This window comes from Phyllobates terribilis, unplaced genomic scaffold (assembly GCF_046119375.1).
Source record: "Phyllobates terribilis strain yellow unplaced genomic scaffold, ASM4611937v1 Scaffold_8__6_contigs__length_399053987, whole genome shotgun sequence".
NCBI classification, from domain to species: domain Eukaryota; kingdom Metazoa; phylum Chordata; class Amphibia; order Anura; family Dendrobatidae; genus Phyllobates; species Phyllobates terribilis.
The window spans coordinates 107578967-107602243 of NW_027362768.1; the positions used below are offsets into that span (position 1 = coordinate 107578967).

The 23277-nt window shown below is 48.4% G+C and overlaps 1 protein-coding gene across 1 annotated transcript in view; it reads left to right on the top strand.

The window, feature by feature from the left end:
• Positions 1–23277, top strand: part of EPHX4 (epoxide hydrolase 4) — a 123151-nt gene that overhangs the window by 89498 nt on the left and 10376 nt on the right. The window contains exon 5 of the mRNA XM_073643187.1: positions 16700–16803. Coding sequence (XP_073499288.1) covers positions 16700–16803 — 104 coding nt within the window. The remainder of the gene's footprint in view (positions 1–16699; positions 16804–23277) is intronic.

Consider the following 23277-nt stretch of genomic DNA (forward strand, 5'->3'; position numbering starts at 1 on the left):
TCGAGCGGGTGGTCTGGGACCAAGGACGGCTGTACCGGGTAACGGTCCAGCGAGGTTCACCGGAGGTGTGGCCCATGGACCGAAAGTTAGTGGACCCTATCCGTTCGCGGAGTTGTTGTGGATGGCTCACGAGATTCCGATGGCCGGACATCTAGGGATCATTAAGACCAAGGCCAGGTTAGCCCAGCATTTCTACTGGCCAAGGATGGGGGACGAGGTGACTGCCTACTGCCGGTTGTGTGACACCTGTCAGAAGGTGGTGAAGGCGGGGCGGCGCCCCAAAGCCCCACTGGTAACACTGCCCATCATTGAAGAGCCTTTCAGGAGGTTGGCTGTGGATTTGAATGGGCTGATGGCCACTCCCAGCAGCTCCGGGAAACGCTTCATACTGATGGTAGTAGTCTATGCCACCCGGTACCTGGAAGCGGTAGCCTTGTCGTCCATTCTGGCCGACAAGGTGGCCACCGCCTTACTGGACATTTTTTCCTCAGTGGGTTTTCCCCAGGAAATGCTCACCGACCGGGGGACCCACTTCATGTCACAGCTTATGGAGTCACAGCTGATGGAGTCACTCTGTAAGCAAATACAGGTGCAACATCTGGTGACCAGCCCGTACCACCCACCGACCAATGGCCTGTGCGAACGGTTCAGTGGCACCCTGAAGCCGATGCTTAAGATGTTGGTCGACTTCCACGGGTGTGACTGGGAGCGATACCGCCCACACCTACTATTTGCCTACCGGGAGGTTCCACAGCCCTCAACGGGGTTCTCTCCCTTTGAGCTCCTGTTACACGCATGCCGCTAGGTTATGATAGGGCGAGACGGGTTTCATGAATTCGTTGGGATCGTGGGGGAACTGTTACTCTGGGCGACCATAGCCTGCAACTTCTCTCAGGCACACGATAGCTTCAGTGGCTGACCAGATACATCTGACAAGAGCCTTTTTCAACAGTTTAACAGTGGAATTTAATCTGAAGCACGGCCAGTGCAATTCAGGGATATTACAGGAGCAATCTTCATTACAGTATAGTTTAATGAAGCAGGCACAGTAACGTCAGTCTCTTCAGTAGCATAATCTCTTAGCAGCACACTTCTATGCATACACAACCATAGGCTTTTCCTTCACAAGGACTCAATAGTACACAGCATTTTTTATCCTGCATAGAGATGGAGGGGGGGGGGGGTTGATGAGATAGAAGATCCCTGTGACACGATTCCTTCCAGTCCTTGTCTTTCTGCCTGATAATACTCCACACTGTTAGCTCAGGGAGTCTATCTGACCTGTGTTTAGCTTCTCTCCTGACCTGAATTCTATTCCCTTGCCTTCTGTGAGATACAGATCATACACCACTTTTCTCTTCTGTTCCAGTCAGACAGTAAACAACTTCCCCACAATCCCCCTGGGGCTCTGCTAAAACACTCCCTGTCTCCTGTGACTGTGTTAACCCCTCTAGTTGCTGAATGCTTCTGGAGCACAACACTTCCTGTCTTCTGTGCTTTGTGTTACTTCTAATAGTTGCTGGATGCTTTTGAAGCAACAGCACTACTTCTGCATGTCACACTCTTCCCTCCTTTTTGAATGTTGTCTTCGACATTCATCTTAATTGGTAAGTCTGACCAATTCTGAGACAGTGGTGAAAGTTGAATAACTTTATATACAAATTGGCATTGTCAAATTGGTATAACGTTCATAAACATTGATAACAACCTATTCTCACGACCTTTTTCTTGTAGGATGCCTGTAAGAAATAAACATGATGGACCTCACCAAGAAGTAGCTGCCCTCCAAAGTCGATTGGACAAACGACTGTTAGAAGGTCTTCCGGGCGCTGAAGGCCACCCTTTCTAGCTCCCCGGTATTACAGAAAGCCGACTTCACGTGGCCATTTGTAGTACATACCGACACCAGTGACTTTGGCCTAGGTGCTGTGTTCAGCCAGGTCGACACTACGGGCCATGAACACCCCGTTTTGTACCTGAGCCGGAAGCTCCTGCCGAAGGAGGTGGCCTATTCCACGATGGAGAAGGAATGTCTGGCAATTGTGTGGGCCCTGCAGCATCTGCAGCCATACTTGTACGGACGCTAATTTACCATAGAAACAGACCACAATCCCCTCAGCTGGTTACACACTGTGTCCGGAATGAATGGGAGGTTGCTGCGCTGGAGCCTCGCGCTCCAGCAGCACCACTTCGCCATTCACCACAAAAAGGGCCGCGAACATGGCAATGCCGATGGCTTATCCCGACAAGGGGAAGTTGCGGACGGTCGTGCGGGGGAACACCGGGTGGTGCTACCCCCTAGCGTCCTCTAAAGGGGGGAGAAGTGAAGAATATTCAAGACAATCCCATGACCATCACTGTGCACTACGTGGCAGGTTTTATAGAGATCTCCATGTACAGTGTAATTCGACACTGCAGCTTGCAATGGAGAGGGCCGACAGGCCGTGAGTGACAAAATCCCCCACCAGCAGCTGTGCAGCTGTGCAGTCCAGCCATGTGTCCCTTTTTTTAAGAAACTATAACTCAACACCGAGTTATGGGAATACGATATCTCTCAGAGATAAACCAACCCGATTGTTGTGAACCTGGGATAATGGGGAATATCACCCTAGCTCTCAGCACACTTTCAGGGGCCCCTAGGAACCCGGTGTTTGGTGTCCACGCGTAGCAGGGGCCTGGCGGGATCCGATGACACCAGAACCGGCTCCCTAGCACCGTCCTGTAAGGACGTATGACCCATTTTAATTTTGGGAGTTTCTTAGCTAAGAGAGACCAGGGGAGGAGATTTGGGCACAGCAGGAGGCAGGAGTTGGAGTGTTCCAGAGGGGTTAAGAACGCCTGGAGCCCTGGCCCCATTGTCTTTTTCCTGGGAAGGTCGGGACGTCAAGTCGTGTGGGAAAAGTCCTGCAACAACAAAGAGAAGGACCACAAACCTCCCATGTAGCAGCCCTTCCCCCGAAAGCCAGGCCTTTCCATCTAACCGGTAAATGACTTGTAATAACTGCTTTATATTTTTTGTACCCATACTTTCGTGTTTGCAACTCTGACCACTGTGTATGTATAACCCTTATGTACATAGTGTATTGTTTAGTGTGCCTTTACGGTGATTAAATATATAATTTAACCCTGGGGTATTCTTTTTTCTCGATCCACAAACCTTACGTCCATTGTTCGGACCAACGAACACGCTACCAGGCTGGTTTCTAGTCCGATATAAGTCTGTTAGATCAAATAGAAACTGGTGGCAGCTCTCCCAGGCCGACCAGGCTCTGCTTCACTGGAACTAGTGAAAGAGCCTCTCAGCCTGTCAGGGTTGTGGTCGAGTGTGGTGCCACGTCAGTGACTGAGTGGGCCTCCTCTTCTCTGTCCCTGGTGCCTTCCCGTACCCGTGTGGACAGGGGGTGTCTGTGCAGAACGGTACCAATCTGACCTTACGCGTCCTCGAGGGGGGTGCGGAACGTCACGTAGGTGCAGAGGACAGGTCCGTATCACGTGCTCCGTCTGACTTAATTGTGACGTCAGGCGGATGGCGGGGTGTGGATCCCTCACAAGTGGTGGCAACAGCGAGATTCTGTGGGGTCTTCCTGTTGCCATTTTTTCACACCACTCATGAGAAATCTAGCAAAAAATATATATGCAAATCTGTATGGAAGTGCACTGGAGGTGTGTCAATGCACTTAGAAGCCCACCTGCACTGACAAACCCCCAGTGCACTTCAAGCCTGATTTGCATATATAGACTAGATTTCTCATGAATGGCACATTGGATCTCTATAAAATAGATATCATTTTTATTGGGGGACAAGCGCCTACGCACCCATACCAATAATTCCATATGTGAAAACATGCTGATAGGTTCCATTTATAGATTTGTGTATTACCTTTAAATACTCTTAGCACTAATACTCCAATTTCTTAATGGATGGGTATAAATATATTTAATGTAGCATTTGTAGGTTAGCGTATTGTTCTACCAGAGTCACAGAGCAATGTGATGGAGAAAACATACTGGTCATGAAGGGACTCATCGGGTTAAAAGGGAATATTACCGATACCACATCTACAACATTACACCTGTCTACACAGCTGGCATCGCACAGGTTGCAAGGATTTATATTGTTTTTCCTACCATCAACATGATGCAATACGTACTTGGGATTTTTTTGGTCTGGCAATATTTTTCTTAAGCATGTAGCATAAGAGCAGACACAATAGATGCCAGTAGATGAATTTCCAATAGACTGGCTGCTTCCCCTTGATATTAATGCTCATATTGTTGTGATCTCGGGAAGTCTTGTGGATATATGTAGGAACAGCTGCTGCTATTGTGCTCAGGGAAATAAACCGATAAATAAGAAATGCATCTTCCGAGTTTCTGAGAACATGTCTGGGAATAAATTATATTTTCCTTAGGCAGTAGTAACAGTCTGAGGCTTTCATGGCTTACAGTGTATTATTTATCAGACTGTCAGTAACACAGCATGACCCGCATCACTTGTAATGTAATGTGGATCACTGTGAGATTATTACAAATGCACACAACACGCCGGAGTCTCTGCATGCCGGAATGTAACAAAGGCTGCAGCTTTCCATCTCGCCTGTGTTAAACAATAGATGACAAGATATCTCCCCCGACAGCTAGTAAGACACTGGACCAAATGCTCAAATGCACTGGAGCCTCTTGTTGTGTCTAAGCCTCAAATGTCACAGTCCTCAGTCAAGGACATCAGTACGTGCATGAAGGTTTGATCGCATTTGGAGCATAGGGAGGAACGTGTATCTATGTGTTTCCCACCACAAGCGTGGAAAATTGATGCCTATTATAAGAAATGGGTTTGGATTAAATGTGGATATTGTCATGTGTATCGTGTCCAGTGTCTTTTGTAAATACTGCGTAATGTGATATCATTTGTTAATGATGTTGGTAATGTGTGTAACTGACCATAGGGAAATTTAGGTGCTAAGAGTTGGGACTAGCCCATAATGGGAGGATCTAGTGAAAGGGAAAGTGACTGCTTCCTGCTAGGAAGTTAGATAGGGTTTGGAGTTATTGGTGGGAGGACTAAAAGTCCTAAGTGAACAGTGCTGAATTCGAGGGTGACCCTAAATGAGAGGAAATGAAAGAGCGGGTATGGCGAGATCCTGAGCATAAGTGACAGAGACAGAGTGGCCTTCTGGAGGCGGGTCCTAGGAGAGGACACCTGGCCACGAGACATTGTGCTTGTAACTCTGGAAGGTAATGGGCCTAAACAGGACTGAGTAACGGGACTAGTGAAGAGTCCTGAGTTCCAGGGCGCCAGTAGTGGGAAAGAGGACTGGAAACCGCTGAACAAGTAAAGGAGACTTGTTGATCAGGACTGTAGCGTTACATCTGGGTTGTGGTGAAGTAGGGAGAAACAATGGATATAGAAGCCCTGGAGTAAACTACAGAGTGTAACGGGTCTGGGAGGTGGAACCTCTGTGCAACTATACAAGGGGGCAGTCCTTGTAAGGAAGCGGGTGGCTCCCAGGGAAGACGGGCAGGTAGTCACGGCAAGTGACAGGGACAGTCTCTGGGTAGAAGGGCAGGTAGTCACGGCAAGTGACAGGGACAGTCTCTGGGTAGAAGGACAGCGGGCTGGTGGCTGGTGAGCACTCCCAGGTGAGCGGGCGAGAGTCTCTGGACAGGCAGGTGGTCACGGCAAGTGACGGCAGAACCTCCAGGTAGGCTAGCAGGCAGGTAGCAGGTGAGCGCTCCCAGGTGAGCGGGCAAGAGTCTCTGGACAGGCAGGTGGTCACCGCAAGTGACGGCAGAGCCTCCAGGTAGACTAGCAGGCAAGTAACAGGTGAGCGCTCCCAGGTGAGCGGGCAGGCTGGTCCATAGACAGACTGACAGGTGTCGGAGAGCAGACCGTCGGACCGCAGGCTTGCAAGCTGGTAAGCGGATATCAGGCAGGTATCAAGCAGGAATCTGGCAGATGACTGGCAGGTAACAGGCAGGAATCAGGCAGGTGACTGGCAGGTCACTGGCAACGGGACCTGAGGGCTGAAGCAGAGTGAAGGCTTTGCAACAACATTGCTCGGGCACCTCCATTTTGGAGGAGGTGCCTTATATATGGAGAGGTCCTCCGGCCATTGGCCGGGGACTCCTTAGGACGGCGCGCGCGGCCCCATTAAGAGAGGGGGAGCGCGCGCGCCCTAAGCACAGAGGCCGGGAAGCAGCGCGCGCTGCCAGCAGAGCGGGAGGAAGCCGCCGGGCACGGAGCGGAGAGGTGAGGGGAACGGCGTCCCTGCCTAGCAGGGGGCAGGGACGCCGACGCTAGACAGAGGAAGGATACTGTGTGGAAAATGCTTAATACTGTAAAGGAAACGTCCATTAGACTTTGTACTCGCTATCCCTTGTATATAATTCTTATCAAGTTGCCGTTCAGTAAAGAATTTATTTTGGAAAGGTGGTCTCCCTCATTGAACTTAGAAACATCTGGTCCTGGCAAACCAGCAGCATTGGTTACAATAACTTAACCATTTGGGAACCACCCTATATTACATAAAATTACCTAGATAAACATAGCACCACTCATATTTTTCTGGCTGGGAACCAGTTCCCCTATCAGTATACAGTACAGACCAAAAGTTTGGACACACCTTCTCATTTAAAGATTTTTCTGTATTTTCATGACTATGAAAATTGTACATTCACCCATTAAGAGAGGGGGAGCGCGCGCGCCCTAAGCACAGAGGCCGGGAAGCAGCGCGCGCTGCCAGCAGAGCGGGAGGAAGCCGCCGGGCACGGAGCGGAGAGGTGAGGGGAACGGCATCCCTGCCTAGCAGGGGGCAGGGACGCCGACGCTACAGTACCCCCCCCTTTAGGCCCCCCCTTTTTTAGGCCAGAGAGAAATTTAGCAAGGATGAGAGGGGCATGGATGTTCTCTCCTCAGGACCAGACCCCTTCCAAACTACCAAAAAAAACGTCTTTCCTCTTACCCTCTTAGTGGCCAGAATACTCTCTACCTCAAAGACGTCTTCAGCGGAAACCGGAGCAGGAGGAGTACCTGGATTGTTGGAAAAAGAGTTAAAGACAACGGGTTTGAGGAGAGATATGTGGAAGGAGTTGGGAATCCGTAAGGTGGCCGGGAGTTTTAATTTGTAGGCCACTGGATTAATTTGCCTGAGGATTTCGAATGGACCGATGAAGCGAGGACCTAACTTGTAGGAGGGTATCTTGAGCCGTACATGTTTGGAAGAGAGCCAAACCTTGTCTCCCGGACGGAATTGAGGCGGATCCAGACGTCTCTTGTCAGCATAACGCTTCATCCGCTCGGAGGACTGAAGAAGTGCAGACCTGGTACTCTCCCAAATGGTAGAAAACTCGCTGACAAGAGACTGCGCGGCAGGGTTGTCCACAGAGGCGAAAATGGGAAACGGAATCCGGGGGTGCTGGCCATAGACAATAAAGAACGGGGACTTGGAAGAGGATTCGCTCTCGTGGTTATTATAAGAGAACTCGGCCCAAGGAAGGAGGTCCACCCAATCAGAATGGTGGGCATTAACAAAGTGCCGGAGATAGCTGGTAAGGATCTGATTGATCCGCTCCACTTGACCATTGGACTGAGGGTGGTAAGCGGAGGAGAAGTCCAGGGTGACGTCCAGCAGTTTACATGTGGCTCTCCAGAAGCGTGAGGTAAACTGAACCCCTCGATCCGACGCGATGTGGAGGGGTAGGCCATGGAGACGGAAGATATGGCGAATAAAGTCCTTAGCCAGCTCAGGTGCAGACAGAAGACCAGGCAGGGGAATGAAGTGGGCCATTTTAGAGAAGCGGTCCGCGACCACCCAAATGACAGTACACCCGGCAGAGACAGGAAGATCGGTAATGAAGTCCATAGCGATGTGTTGCCACGGGGCAACAGGTATGGGAAGCGGCAGGAGATGACCAGCTGGTAAGTGTCTGGGAACTTTGTTGCGGCCACAAGATGAACAGGCAGAGACGAAGTCTACCACTTCCTTACGCAGGGTAGACCACCAGTAATGCCGGGAAATGAGTAGGAAGGTCTTCTTTTGGCCGGCATGGCCAGCTAGTTTAGAAGAATGACCCCAGCGAAGAACCCTCTCACGGTCAGGAGGCGCCACGAACGTCTTGCCGGGTGGAAGACGAGTCAAATCCAAGGGGGCCACATTCATCACCTTGGAGGGGTCGATAATGTGCATAGGCTCCTCCTCTTGGTCGGAGGACAGGAAGGATCGGGACAAGGCATCAGCTTTGACATTTTTGTCCGCCGGGCGGAAATGAAGGATGAAATCGAAGCGGGCAAAGAACAAAGACCACCGGGCCTGACGTGGATTAAGTCTCTGGGCATTTTGGAGATATGCCAGGTTCTTGTGATCCGTATAGATGATCACCGGGTATAGAGCCCCTTCAAGCAGGTAACGCCACTCCTCCAGCGCCAATTTAACGGCAAGCAGTTCTCGGTCTCCTATGGAGTAATTGCGCTCAGAGGACGAGAAGATTTTAGAGAAAAAGCCACAGGTTACCATTCTCCCGGAGGAAGACTTCTGGGTGAGCACCGCTCCGGCTCCAGAGGAGGAGGCATCAACCTCCAGGTAGAACTGTTTGTTGCAGTCCGGACGGTGCAGCACAGGGGCAGAGGAGAAGGCTTGTTTCAGGGAAAGGAAGGCCTCCTCAGCTTCGGATGACCATACCTTGGGATTTGCTCCCTTACGGGTGAGCGCAGATATGGGCACAGTCCGTGACGAGAAGTGAGGAATGAAGAGACGATAGTAATTAGCGAAGCCCAGGAATCGCTGTATCGCCTTCAAGCCCTCCGGACGGGGCCACTTTAGGACAGCAGAGAGCTTCTCGGGATCCATTCGCAAGCCTGTCTGGGAGATAACATAGCCCAGGAAAGGAAGAGAGGTCTGCTCAAAAAGGCACTTCTCGTATTTAGCATAGAGGTGGTTCTGCCTGAGCCTAAGCAGGACCTGACGAACATCCCTCCGATGTGTGGGAAGATCCGGAGAGAAGACCAAGATGTCGTCCAGGTATACCACCACGCAGGAGTAAAGAAGGTCACGGAAGATGTCGTTGACCAGTTCTTGGAAGACGGCGGGAGCATTGCAGAGACCGAAGGGCATCACACGGTACTCATAGTGTCCGTCCCGGGTATTAAATGCTGTTTTCCACTCGTCTCCCTGACGGATACGGACCAGGTTATACGCTCCACGTAAATCCAGCTTGGAGAAGATCCTGGCGCCTTTAAGACGATCAAATAACTCAGAGATGAGCGGAAGGGGGTATTTATTTTTAACCGTGATCTGATTGAGTCCTCTATAGTCAATGCAGGGGCGTAGCTAGCCGTTTTTCTTTTTGACAAAGAAGAATCCGGCTCCAGCCGGGGAAATAGATTTTCGGATAAATCCCCTAGCCAGATTCTCTTCAATGTACTCAGACATGGCCTGGGTCTCGGCTGCAGACAACGGGTAGATACGCCCACGGGGAGGAGTGGTGCCAGGTACCAGGTCGATCGGGCAGTCATATGGCCTATGGGATGGCAACGTCTCTGCTTCCTTCTTACCGAAGACATCCGCATAGGGCCAGTAAGGAGCCGGGAGACCTGGTAAATTAGCTGGAGTTGGCGGAGGGCGAGCTGGGCGGACCGGAACCAGGCAGGTCCTATGGCAGTCTGGACCCCATCGGAGTACTTCACCGGATCGCCAGTTCAATACGGGTTCGTGTGTCTGGAGCCAAGGTAGACCTAGCAACAGGGAGTGAGAAAGTCCGGACAACACATGGAATGAGATTTCCTCAGAGTGCAGCATTCCCACCTGCAGGGTTATGGGTTCAGTGACGAGCAGGATGGTCTCCGAGAGAAGTCTTCCATCCACGGAGGCGACCGATAATGGTTCAGCCAGGGACTTGGTGGGAATACAGTATCTCTCTACCAGAGACTGGGAGATGAGGTTTCCAGCAGCTCCAGAATCCAGGTGGGCGAGTTCAAAGTGACGGTTTTCTCCCCAAGCAATAGAGACCGATAAAGTCAGAGATGGAGAGGGCTTACTTTTGTCTAGGATGACCTCTTCGAGCGGTCCTAGACACTGGCGTTTCCCGGCTTCTCCGGGCAGGAACGGATGAAGTGCTCCATACTGCCACAATAGAAACAGCTTCCCTCGGCTCGGCGAGATTCTTGGCGAGATCTGACCATCTTGGTCTGGTCGATCTGCATAGGTTCAGGCGAGGGCGCCCGCGGAGTGACTGGTTGAGAGGCCGGTCTCAGGGAAGTAGGAGCAGAGCAAGAAAAGTCTTTCTCCCAGGTAGTCTCTTTGGCACGTTCTTGGAACCGGATGCCAATCCGGGTAGCTAGTGACACCAGGTCATCCAGAGTGGTAGGAATGTCCCGACCAGCTAACTCGTCCTTAATCCGACCGGAAAGACCCTCCCAGAAGACGGACACCAGAGCCTCATTTTCCCAGGCAAGCTCAGAAGCGAGGGTGCGGAACCGTATGGCATATTGGCCCACGGTGAGACTCCCTTGGCGGAGACGTAGCAGAGAGGAGGCAGAAGAGGTTTTCCGTCCAGGTTCATCGAAGACTTTCCAGAAAGCAGCGAGGAAAGGCGGCAGGTTGGACACCAGGGGATCCCCTCTCTCCCACAGGGGATTTAGCCATGCCAGTGCCTCCCCAGTGAGATGGGACATGATGAAGGCCACCTTAGCCCGGTCGGAGATGAACTGGTATGCCAAAAGCTCAAAGTGCAGGGTGCACTGGTTTATGAAACCCTGAGCTAAAGTAGGTTCGCCGGCAAAGCGTGGAGGTGCCAGAAGCCGTGGTCCATAGTCGGGTACCATGAAGGGACTGGATTGTGGTACCGCAGGAATGGGCACGGCTGGACCAGAGGTAGACATAGAAGAGTCACACAATGCGCCTAGACGAGAGTTAACGGACCGTAGATAGGACAGTACCACCTCCTGCTGAGTTTTCTGACGTAAGACTTCCTGGTGCAGATCGGCGATCTGGGGGCCACCGGTTTCCATGGCCCGAGCAAACTGTAACGGGTCTGGGAGGTGGAACCTCTGTGCAACTATACAAGGGGGCAGTCCTTGTAAGGAAGCGGGTGGCTCCCAGGGAAGACGGGCAGGTAGTCACGGCAAGTGACAGGGACAGTCTCTGGGTAGAGGGGCAGGTAGTCACGGCAAGTGACAGGGACAGTCTCTGGGTAGAAGGGCAGGTAGTCACGGCAAGTGACAGGGACAGTCTCTGGGTAGAAGGACAGCGGGCTGGTGGCTGGTGAGCGCTCCCAGGTGAGCGGGCAAGAGTCTCTGGACAGGCAGGTGGTCACGGCAAGTGACGGCAGAACCTCCAGGTAGACTAGCAGACAGGTAGCGGGTGGACGCTCCCAGGTGAGCGGGCAAGAGTCTCTGGACAGGCAGGTGGTCACGGCAAGTGACGGCAGAGCCTCCAGGTAGGCTAGCAGGCAAGTAACAGGTGAGCGCTCCCAGGTGAGTGGGCAGGCTGGTCCATAGACAGACTGACAGGTGTCGGAGAGCAGACCGTCGGACCGCAGGCTTGCAAGCTGGTAAGCGGATATCAGGCAGGTATCAAGCAGGAATCTGGCAGATGACTGGCAGGTAACAGGCAGGAATCAGGCAGGTGACTGGCAGGTCACTGGCAACGGGACCTGAGGGCTGAAGCAGAGTGAAGGCTTTGCAACAACATTGCTCGGGCACCTCCATTTTGGAGGAGGTGCCTTATATATGGAGAGGTCCTCCGGCCATTGGCCAGGGACTCCTTAGGACGGCGCGCGCGGCCCCATTAAGAGAGGGGGAGCGCGCGCGCCCTAAGCACAGAGGCCGGGAAGCAGCGCGCGCTGCCAGCAGAGCGGGAGGAAGCCGCCGGGCACGGAGCGGAGAGGTGAGGGGAACGGCGTCCCTGCCTAGCAGGGGGCAGGGACGCCGACGCTACACAGAGTAAGGATACTGTGTGGAAAATGCTTAATACTGTAAAGGAAACGTCCATAAGACTTTGTACTCGCTATCCCTTGTATATAATTCTTATCAAGTTGCCGTTCAGTAAAGAATTTATTTTGGAAAGGTGGTCTCCCTCATTGAACTGAGAAACATCTGGTCCTGGCAAACCAGCAGCATTGGTTACAATAACTTAACCATTTGGGAACCACCCTATATTACATAAAATTACCTAGATAAACATAGCACCACTCATATTTTTCTGGCTGGGAACCAGTTCCCCTATCAGTATACAGTACAGACCAAAAGTTTGGACACACCTTCTCATTTAAAGATTTTTCTGTATTTTCATGACTATGAAAATTGTACATTCACACTGAAGGCATCAAAACTATGAATTAACACATGTGGAATTATATAGTTAACAAAAAAGTGTGAAACAACTGAAAATATGTCAAATATTCTAGGTTATTCAAAGTAGCCACCTTTTGTTTTGATGACTGCTTTGCACACTCTTGGCACTCTCTTGATGAGCTTCAAGAGGTAGTCACCGGAAATGGTCTTCCAACAATCTTGAAGGAGTTCCCAGAGATGCTTAGCACTTGTTGGCCCTTTTGCCTTCACTCTGCGGTCCAGCTCACCCAAACCATCTTGATTGGGTTCAGGTCTGATGACTGTGGAGGCCAGGTCATCTGGCGTAGCACCCCATCACTCTCCTTCTTGGTCAAATAGCCCTTACACAGCCTGGAGGTGTGTTTGGGGTCATTGTCCTGTTGAAAAATAAATGATGGTTCAACTAAACGCAAACCGGATGGAATAGCATGCCGCTGCAAGATGCTGTGATAGCCATGCTGGTTCAGTATGCCTTCAATTTTGAATAAATCTCCAACAGTGTCACCAGCAAAGCACCCCCACACCATCACACCTCCTCCTCCATGCTTCACGGTGGGAACCAGGCATGTAGAGTCCATCCGTTCACCTTTTCTGCATCGCACAAAGACACGGTGGTTGGAACCAAAGATCTCAAATTTGGACTCATCAGTCCAAAGCACAGATTTCCACTGGTCTAATGTCCATTCCTTGTGTTCTTTAACCCAAACTAGTCTCTTCTGCTTGTTGCCTGTCTTTAGCAGTGGTTTCCTAGCAGCTATTTTACTATGAAGGCCTGCTGCACAAAGTCTCCTCTTAACAGTTGCTGAAGAGATGTGTCTGCTGCTAGAACTCTGTGTGGCATTGACCTGGTCTCTAATCTGCGCTGCTGTTAACCTGTGATTTCTGAGGCTGGTGACTCGGATAAACTTATCCTCAGAAGCAGAGGTGACTCTTGGTCTTCCTTTCCTGGGGCGGTCCTCATGAGAGCCAGTTTCTTTGTAGCGCTTGATGGTTTTTGCACTGCACTTGGGGACACTTTCAAAGTTTTCCCAATTTTTTGCACTGACTGACCTTCATTTCTTAAAGTAAAGATGGCATACTCGTTTTTCTTTACTTAGCTGCTTTTTTCTTGCCATAATACAAATTCTAACAGTCTATTCAGTAGGACTATCAGCTGTGTTTCCACCAGACTTCTGCACAACACAATTGATGGTCCCAACCCCATTTATAAGGCAAGAAATCCCACTTATTAAACCTGACAGGGCACACCTGTGAAGTGAAAACCATTTCCAGTGACTCCCTATTGAAGCTCATCAAGAGAATGCCAAGAGTGTGCAAAGCACTCATCAAAGCAAAAGGTGGCTACTTTGAAGAACCTAGAATATAAGACATATTTTAAGTTGTTTCACACTTTTTGTTAAGTATATAATTCCACATGTGTTAATTCATAGTTTTGATGCCTTCAGTGTGAATGTTCAATTTTCATAGTCATGAAAATACAGAAAAATCTTTAAATGAGAAGGTGTGTCCAAACTTTTGGTCTGTACTGTATATGTAAAAAAACAGTGTAGAATACTCCCCTATTAATATAACGCCTACAAAGAGCAACAGCATGGAGTAATAAAGGAACCACCCGTAAAGAGATGAATACATTTTTTATTGAAATATAGTTAAAAATCCTATTTAAAATTATGAAAGGTCAGCAAGAAAAAACAAAGGAGCTTGAGCAATTATCATGGCGATGTGATGATTGGGATACAGAACAATAAGATTACAGTAAATAAGATGAAAATTCATAAGAAAGTGATTTAACTGCACAATGGTTTATAATGGACACATGATTAAGGTCAAAACAGGGAGTAACATTAACATGATCATATAATGAAAATAGGATAATACAAATAACATTACTCAATCAGAAAAAAATAAATATATTAAATTGCAATGTGTTTACAATAATTATATCACACTGATGATCCTGTATAATGAATAAATGGGTTAAGTAATCAGGTGGTAAGAATAACCTTCATGTTCCTGCAAGTAAACTGCTTACCCATAGCGGTAGTAATGGCTATGCCCTCTGACCTACCCCCTGGGGTAAGCAATGCACTTTACTTTGGGGGCATGAAGGTTATACTTACCACCTAATTACTTTACCCATATATTCATTATACAGGATCATTGGTTCGATGGTTGTAGGGTGTACTATTAAAGACCAAGAGATATCTGAAAGCAAGAACATCATCTGTTTTAGCCAGTGGAGCCATTGTAACACTATCAGATCAATAACACTAATCTTTACATCTGTTACCAGTTTAGCAGCTACTTCAGTGGCTATTCAGCTTTTCTCCTTACATATTGTGTTGATGCAACTGGGAAGCAGGAGAGCCTTCTGCAACTCCTTTCAAAACATAGGAAAGGGATATATGACTAGATTTTATTTCCCTTCTACTGTTACATTTATCCCATATTAGTTCCATGGGCTGCACTTATCAAATATATATTCTTGCCTGAGACCCTGACCTTGTATTTTGACATTCAAAAATTGTCTGTGATCACAACATTTAGTTTGTCCATGATCCTGTGAATCTAATCTTTGCTTTGGGTCTTAGTTTATGAACTTGTGTTTGTGAGTGCTGTCTTCGGTACATGTCTATTAGGGCTCTTACTTACTAAAATTAGTCCAATGTTGGTCCCGAAAAGTCAGGTGAGTGTCATGCAAGTGTCATGAGAGTGTCATGCGAGTACAATGCGACTTTTCTCACCTAGCATCCGTATGACATGCATTTTTAACATCAGCTTTTACACACAGGAATTCTCTGTGTAATTTCAAGCTACTTTACTAACTAATAAAACAATCTTAGGTACAGATATAGATAGATAGAAAGCTAAATAGAGACATAGATGTAATTGCGATATATAAGTGCAGCTTACTGTACATGTATTTAGCTAATAATTCAATAAATTAAAGAAAAAAAAGTGTGTGGTCTCCCGAATTTTTAAAAACCAGCTGAGGGAAAGCCGGCAGCTGGGGGCTGATGTTTATAGCCTAGGAAGGGGGTAATAAACATGGAGATTCCCAGCCTATTAATATCAGCTCACAGCTGTATACTTAGTCTTTACTGGTTATTAAAATGGGGACCCTCCCCCCTAAAAAAATTACGTGGGGTCCCCCCTGTAATTAATAACCAGCAAAGGCTAGGCAGACAGCTGAGGGCTGATAGGAAGGGGCCATGGATATTGGCCCACTCACAGACTAAGAACATCAGTTCTCAGCCACGCCAGAAATGGCGCATCCATAAGATGTGCCAATGCTGGCGCTTAGCCTCCGCTCTTGCCACTTGTCCTGGTGCGGTGGCAAGTGGGATAATAAATAGTATTGGGGTTGATGTCAGCTTTATATTGGCAGCTGACATCAAGCCCAGGAGTTAGTAATGGTGACGCGTCTATAAGATGCCCTCATTACTAACCTCATAGTCAGACTGTAAAAAATACACAACCAGAATAAAGTCCTTTAATTGAAAGAAAGACTGAATCATTCACTAACATTAGTGCAATCCCATTTTTTATTGTCCGTTTTAAACGCAGATGAGTATGAGCCCTTAACTGGAGTATAGCTGTCTCATCTTAATCTGTACATGCTATAACCCCCCCCCGTGTGTGTGGTCTCATACTGTACATAGGGGGATCATACTGTATATAGGGTGTTGTGTGGTGGCTCAAAGTGTATATAGGGCTGTGTGTGGGATCATGCAGGATATAGAGGGGGGTATGTGTAGGGGTTCATACTGTATATAGGGGGTGCTGTGTGGGGGGGCTCATACTGTATATAGGGGGCTGTGTGTGCACTCATACAGTATATAGGTAGGTGTCAGCATACTTAATTGTACTCAATATTAAGTGACATATTATTATTGTATATTAATATTACTTGTAAGTGATATGTTAATATTAATACTGAGCAGAATTAATTTCAGCCTATTGGTTCGACCCTCCACAACATTCACGGTCTCTCATGTGGCCCCCCCAAGAAAATTAATTGCCCACCTCTGTTCTAGAGCATAAATCAATTCTAGAGGTAATGTTTTAAATGTGGACATCTCTAAGACAACCATGATATTGGATGGGTTGTAACACCTATTACACAGCTTAAAGTAGTTGCATCCAGTTTCTACAAACTCATTCACTGTCTGATATTCAGTATATCTCACTTTCTTCTTGGCATTCCTGATTTCTCAGAAGTGGCGGTAGGTGGTGGCAGATGTACTTTCTACTATTGTGCTATCTTATTCAGACAAATTGTTATGTGCAAGTTTCCTAACATTTTCTATATCGCAAAAGAATTCTTTAGTAGAGGCGTAAAAAAATAATTCATGGGCATTTTTGTTTCAGAATATATTCTACGACACCCTTCACAACTGATTAAATCTGGTTACTACTTCTTTTTCCAAATGCCTTGGTTTCCTGAACTCATGTATACTGTAAATGATTACAAGGTGAGCTGACCTAGACTCTTACATTCCAGATGTCATTATAGATACCATTAAAGATGTCATTAATCAGAATACTTACACTGGGAATAAATAGTCAGCCGCTCCATATCCATTTATTCAGCTCACGTAATTGATGCATAATGTACTTTGGGCATGACGTGGCCATTATGACAGCAGCCCCTTTACATTTTTTTTCTTAGTGAAGGTTAATTATCATGTTGTAAATGGAAAACTGAAGCATGAATCATATCTTTGTGATGTATATTGATCCATTGTAAACCTAAAGGAATAAGCTAGAATAAAGAATGTTTATTTTTTTTAATTAGTTTTATCTCTGTGCCCCTAATTATTTTACATTTCAAGTGACAGATTCTTGGCATGTACAAAGGGTGTTTCCAACTAAAATAATTAAAAAATCAAGTTGGTAAATATCTATCCAGTGATTTTTTTGGAAAATAATTGATCTTACAGCTCCCATAGTTGTCATCGAGCTTTCATAGTTAATTGAACATAAACTTTAGTAATGTAATACTTCCTTTGCTCCATTATTAGACATTGGGCAAAAGGTTTATAACTTGTTTATGCACTTTTGAAAGCTGATTGGCACTGAAAATAGGAGAGATAAAAAAATAATGTTGGTATAAATTTCACATCTAGGGCCACCACTGGAAGTATTTGAGCCTCACAGAAAACAACACTTATATGAAAGGAAGAGCACAGAGTTGGGAACAAAGTTTTCTCCTTGTTACTTATTAACTTTTAGCTTATATATGAAATTTTTTAACTTTTAAACAAGGCCCCTATTTGCTTGGGCCCCTGAAAACAGTATTCCTATGATGGCCCTGTTCATTCATATTTCAGGTATTGGTTTTTGTTTTTTTCTTTAAAATATATATATACAAGATGTGGAAGGTCGACTCACTTGGCTTCTTAAAGAGGTAGACACAGGAACCGTTTCTATTTAAAGTCCGGCTGATTTATTCCAGTCCTCATAAACCACCAGAAAACTTAAATACAGCCTTTGTCCAGCACAAGGTAAAACATAAAGTAACAAGTCCATACAATAGTGCTGGTTAGCCCACCTGGCATAGTCCAGCTTCTTAGTCCTTTAGCTAAGGCACTCAATCCAGGAGATCTGCACACCTCCATACACACAGACATGTATGAGACAAGACAGGCCTCATTTTACCCAGTGAACCACATCCAGGGGTGGAGATATGGTGAGCAGCCGTTCAGCTGCTCATAATCAACCTGTCATGGCCAATTAACCCCTTTTAGTCCCAAGTGTACTAAAGCTATTTCAGGTTTATCTCCCATCCACTATGTGTCTAACAGCCACCTTACAAAGGTCACTCAACAGGGGTAGTTCCATTGTTTACAGCCAACCCATTATTTTATATTATTCTAGATTCCCTTTGTGCCCCTGTAATAAAGTTCATTTTAATTATCACCCATTTTTCAAGAAGTTGTTTTAAAGGGTTTGTCCACTACTGGACAACCACTTCTTAATAGTTAAAGTGGCTGTAATTAAAAAAAAAAACAGACAAACATATACTTACCTCCCAGACCAGCGCTGCTCCTCTATTGCCTGTGCTTTGTCTTCCGACAGTCAAAAGACATTGTTATGTCACGAGACCACTGCAGCTGATCAGATTGACATAACAATGTCATGTGAGTGTGGGGAGAAAGAGCGCCAACTTCAGAGGAGTGGTTGCGGTTCAGGAAGTAAGTATATACTTTTTATTATTATCATGGACACTCTAGCTGTTAAGAAGTGTTTGTCCAGTAGTAGATGATCCCTTTCTAGGGATTGCAGGGGGCTCCTAGAAAAAAATAAAAGTCACCAGATGTTGTGGTAGCTGAGCGAAAATTAGTATTACATGCAATTAATCAGAGTGTTCATAGGTGGTACATGGATGGATTGTGTCCTTCATAGCAAGAAACAATGTTATGGCTCATGGGGGCAGGTCCTGTGCTGAGGACCATGCTCAGTGATATACGTGTAGTGAGCTGGCCGGCTCTGGCTGTTCTGTGATTGATATAGAGCCTGTTACAGAAGTGATTACACAGGATGATGTTGCCACCTTGTGGCCAGAGGTTGCACCTGCGCAGGGTGTGATGAAAGAGACTGAGCCTCCTGTGTCCCGCCCTAGAGAGTCACGTGACCAAAGTGGGAAGCAGGAAAAAGCGCGCGAAGAGTCTGCTGTGGTCTGTGAAAAGAGCCAGGACGGTGTGCAGGCCCTCGTGTGTGGCGCAGGAGAGACTCAACGTGATTTCTTCTATCTGACACCATATCCTCGGAGCCTTCCCCAGCTTCTGCACTGCTGAAGGATTCAGCTGTTACACTCCCTGCTACTGGAGTGTGGACTACATAAGGCGACCCACCAGAGCTTCTATCCGGATCAGAGAGACTGTAAGCGGGACCTCTGGAGAGAGGCCGAAGTACCCCTTCCTTTCTTTCCGCGAATTCTGCTGTTCCTGTTTTTTTTCCGGCTGGGACGCCCTCCTGCAAAGACAGACAGGCCTGCGACGGGGGACACATCCTTCTGGAGTAAAGGACTGGTAACGTGTGAGTAGGGACAGTGAGGGTCAGCTTATCAGTACACGTTATTACTGTGCATATTTACGGTTGTCATTTATTGTTTTTCTTTGCTGTGTTAAAAATGTATACGAGTAAAGATACGGTTATCAAGATAGAGTCTGTGTGTGGGGATCTTGCTGGGCCAGATCATAGATACCAATGCGCGGCCTTGCCCGCGGTCACTTCATCTGGCGTAGTCGGCAGGATCTGTGACCAACAGGATTCCCACCCAGGCCATGTGTACAGTCAGAAAGCCCCGCCGGTGTCTATTGTGAATCAGGTCAGGAAATTTGGCGGACGAAACTACCCTGTACCAGAGTGGGCGGAACAAGTCCGGATACTGGGGGAAATGTATAATATTGACCCTAAGACGTTGGCAGAAATGGCGGTACTGATGCTAGAGGGGGAGGCATGGACGACAGTCAGACTGGAGACGGTCAGGGGCCAGCGTACAGTGGATGATTTGGTGCGGGTGCTGGAGAACACCTATGGGCCGACCACATACCAGGGAACACTGCGACACATGTTCTTTAGACGGACGCAGCTTGAATGGGAGGATATTCCCCAATATGCGAACGCCCTTCAGGTACTCCTTGAACAAACCTGTGGAAAAGGGGAACAACTAGCTGGTATGGCTTCTCGTGACCTGGTACTGAAAGACCAATTTGTAATAGGACTGAGAGACCAGTATCTTAACCGCACGTTACAGGACTTGATCCGGATGATGCCGGCTCTTACTTTTGCTGAAGTCAAACAGGAAGCCATAGAACGTTCAAGGGGACCCGTCATGGATGTGGGGATTCAAGGTGCTGCGTGCAGATCCATATCTGACATTAAAAATCCAAACAGTGACACGGAAGACCTGAAACAGATGGTAGCAGACTTACAGAAACAGGTATTACAGTTAACATTAGACTGATAAGGAGACCAGCGAAGACAGCCTAGTCGTCCCGTGAGACAGTGTTGGTCATGCGGTGATCCTCGCCATAGGGCAAATCGTTGTCCTCAACACTTCCCTCTGCAACAACCTCCGTCGCACCAACGAACAAACCCTCAGTCACCCCAGCGAAGGGAATTTCTATCAGACCAGCGAATGGAACCCCAGCCATATCCACAAGCAGAGCTACCACGCCGGGCCTCACCACAATGGCCGCCGTTAAACTAGACACCCCTGCAGCTGAGGCTCGCGCAGCAGGGAAGGCCAAGGAGAGGGGTGTGGAAAAACAGAGCCGATGGCGGAGTGCTCTTGCCTCGAATAGCCCGACACTTGAAGTTGTCCTGGAAGGAATTGCCGTACAGGGACTGATGGACACCGGGTCACAAGTGACCACGATCTCTGAACAGTTTTACGAAAATTACCTCAAACCAAGAACTGCTCGTGACCCAGACACCGCCATTAAGATTATTGCGGCTAATAATCTACCCATTCCAGTGACCGGAGTTGCTTGGATGGACACAAAGGCCTGCGGACAGGGCTTAGGGAAACGAGGGATTGTCATCGTCAAGGAAGGTTTCGGCTCCGAGACCCCAGTGATAGTTGGAATGAACATCTTGAAAGACCTGGATCTTATGCTGTTGACAAGAAAAGGACCCAAATACTGGCAGAAAGTCACCAAACTTAAGCCGACTCGTCTGGCGTTCCAGCGCGTAATCCGGACCGTTGGACTTCAACAGATGGCAGAGGAACAACTACCCCTAGCCGCCATTACGGTGCCATGCCGTACCCGGATTACTTTGCCCGCTGAAAAAGAGACAGTCATTTCCTTACCCCTTAACACCCACCGACAACTTGAGGGGGTTGAAGTGTTGATCGAGCCGAGGACCCCAAGTGGGGGTAAGCTAAACCCACTAGTTGCTCGCACTCTAGCCGTCGTGAGGAACGGGAGAGTCCCTGTCAGGCTAAACAACACCGCAGACGTAGGCCTAGCCCTTGAAGCCGGCACTCAACTTGCCCGGGTATATGCTCTACCCACGGAAGTGAATCCCATTGGGCCCCTAGAATTCAACCCGTCTACAGAAGGCGACTGGACGGTAACCGTCTCAGCCATAAACGCTCAAGTAGACGATGAAGAAGTGTCTCAAGTGGAGGAACTCCTGCGGGAACACCAAGACTCCTTTACAAAGCATGACACAGACTTTGGGTGTACCACCAGTATCCAGCACGAGATACCCACGGGCGATACCCCCCCTATCCGCGAGAGGTACCGGCAGATACCACCTCAGCAATACCAGGAGGTGAAAAGCCTGTTAGAATCTATGCTACACGCCGGAGTGGTACGTGAAAGCCAGAGCCCGTGGGCTGCACCCGTGGTGATAGTCAAAAAGAAAGATGGTTCCCTAAGGTTTTGCGTGGACTAGCGTAGGCTGAACGCTTGCACTATCCGGGACTCATATCCACTTCCTCGGATCAAAGAGTCACTGACAGCCCTGAAGAAGGCCAAATATTTTTCGTCCCTAGACCTGGCCAGTGGATAGTGGCAGGTTCCAATGAGTGAGAAGGACAGGGAAAAGACCGCCTTCATCCTTCCCATGGGCCTGTATGAGTTCGATCGGATGCCGTTCGGCTTGAATAACGCACCGGGGACCTTTCAGAGACTAATGGAACGCTGTCTGGGGGACTTCAACTTTGAGTTTACGCTGATATACCTTGACGACATCGTGGTATACTCCGCCACCTTTGAAGATCATCTTCACAAGCTTGGCCAAGTGTTCCAGCGCTTGAGGCGACACGGCTTGAAGTTGAAGCCCAGCAAGTGCCGTCTGTTCCAGCAGGAAATCGACTACTTGGGTCACCGGATCTCGGCCGAAGGCGTCCAGCCCTCTCCGGAGAAGATAGCAGCCGTTCAAGAGTGGCCGCAGCCAACTACCGTCAAAGAAGTCCGGGCTTTTCTGGGGCTAGCAGGCTACTACCGTCGGTTTGTCAAGGACTTTGCTCGACTTGCTGAACCACTGCATGAGGTTCTCCGAGGGACCGCGAACAGCCCCAGAGGACGACGCATCAGTTGGGGGCCTGACCGAGAAAAATCCTTTCAGGCACTTAAGGCTGCTCTAACATCACCCCCTGTTCTGGCATATGCAGAGTACACATTACCGTTTCAGTTGCACACCGACGCCAGCCTTCAAGGTCTAGGGGCTTTCCTCTCTCAAGTTCAAGATAATAAAGAACGCGTGATAGCCTATGCCAGTAGGTCTCTCCGTGACACCGAAAAGAATCCCGTCAACTACAGCTCCTTCCGCTTGGAACTCTTGGCTCTGACTTGGGCTATGACGGAGAAATTTGCCGGCTATCTGACAGGAGCGGAGGTGCTGGTCATGACGGACAACAATCCTCTTGCCCACCTAGAGAATGCCAAACTAGGGGCAATGGAACAGCGCTGGATGGCCAGGCTCTCTAGATTCCAGTACAAAATTAAATACAGAGCGGGGAACGAGAATCAGAATGCTGACAGCCTGTCTAGAGTGACATCTTCCCCCCAGTGGGGGACCGGGATGAAGAGTTGGAGGAAGATGAGATGCCTGACTTTGCCCGGCTCGCAAAGCAAATAGAAGATAGCCGCCAGTATGTGGTAGGAGGGATTGAAGCCGCAGTGGGATCTCCCCTGTCCCAGCAAGAATGGGCCAAGCTTCAAGATCGAGATCCCGAGCACGTCTTACTGAAACAGTATGTGAATAAACAAGAGAAACCGCCCTCCGAAGTGAGAGCCCGACTATCGACCGGAGCCTTGGCTCTGCTTGCCCAGTGGGATCGGCTGATCGTGAAAGATGGAGTCCTGGGTCGCAGGGCCCTTTTATCCCATATGCTGGAGGAGTGTTTGCAGATTGTCGTCCCGGTGCAGTTGGCCCATGAGATGGTGGGCGAAGCTCACAGGAGGAACGGCCACTTCGGCATAGACAAG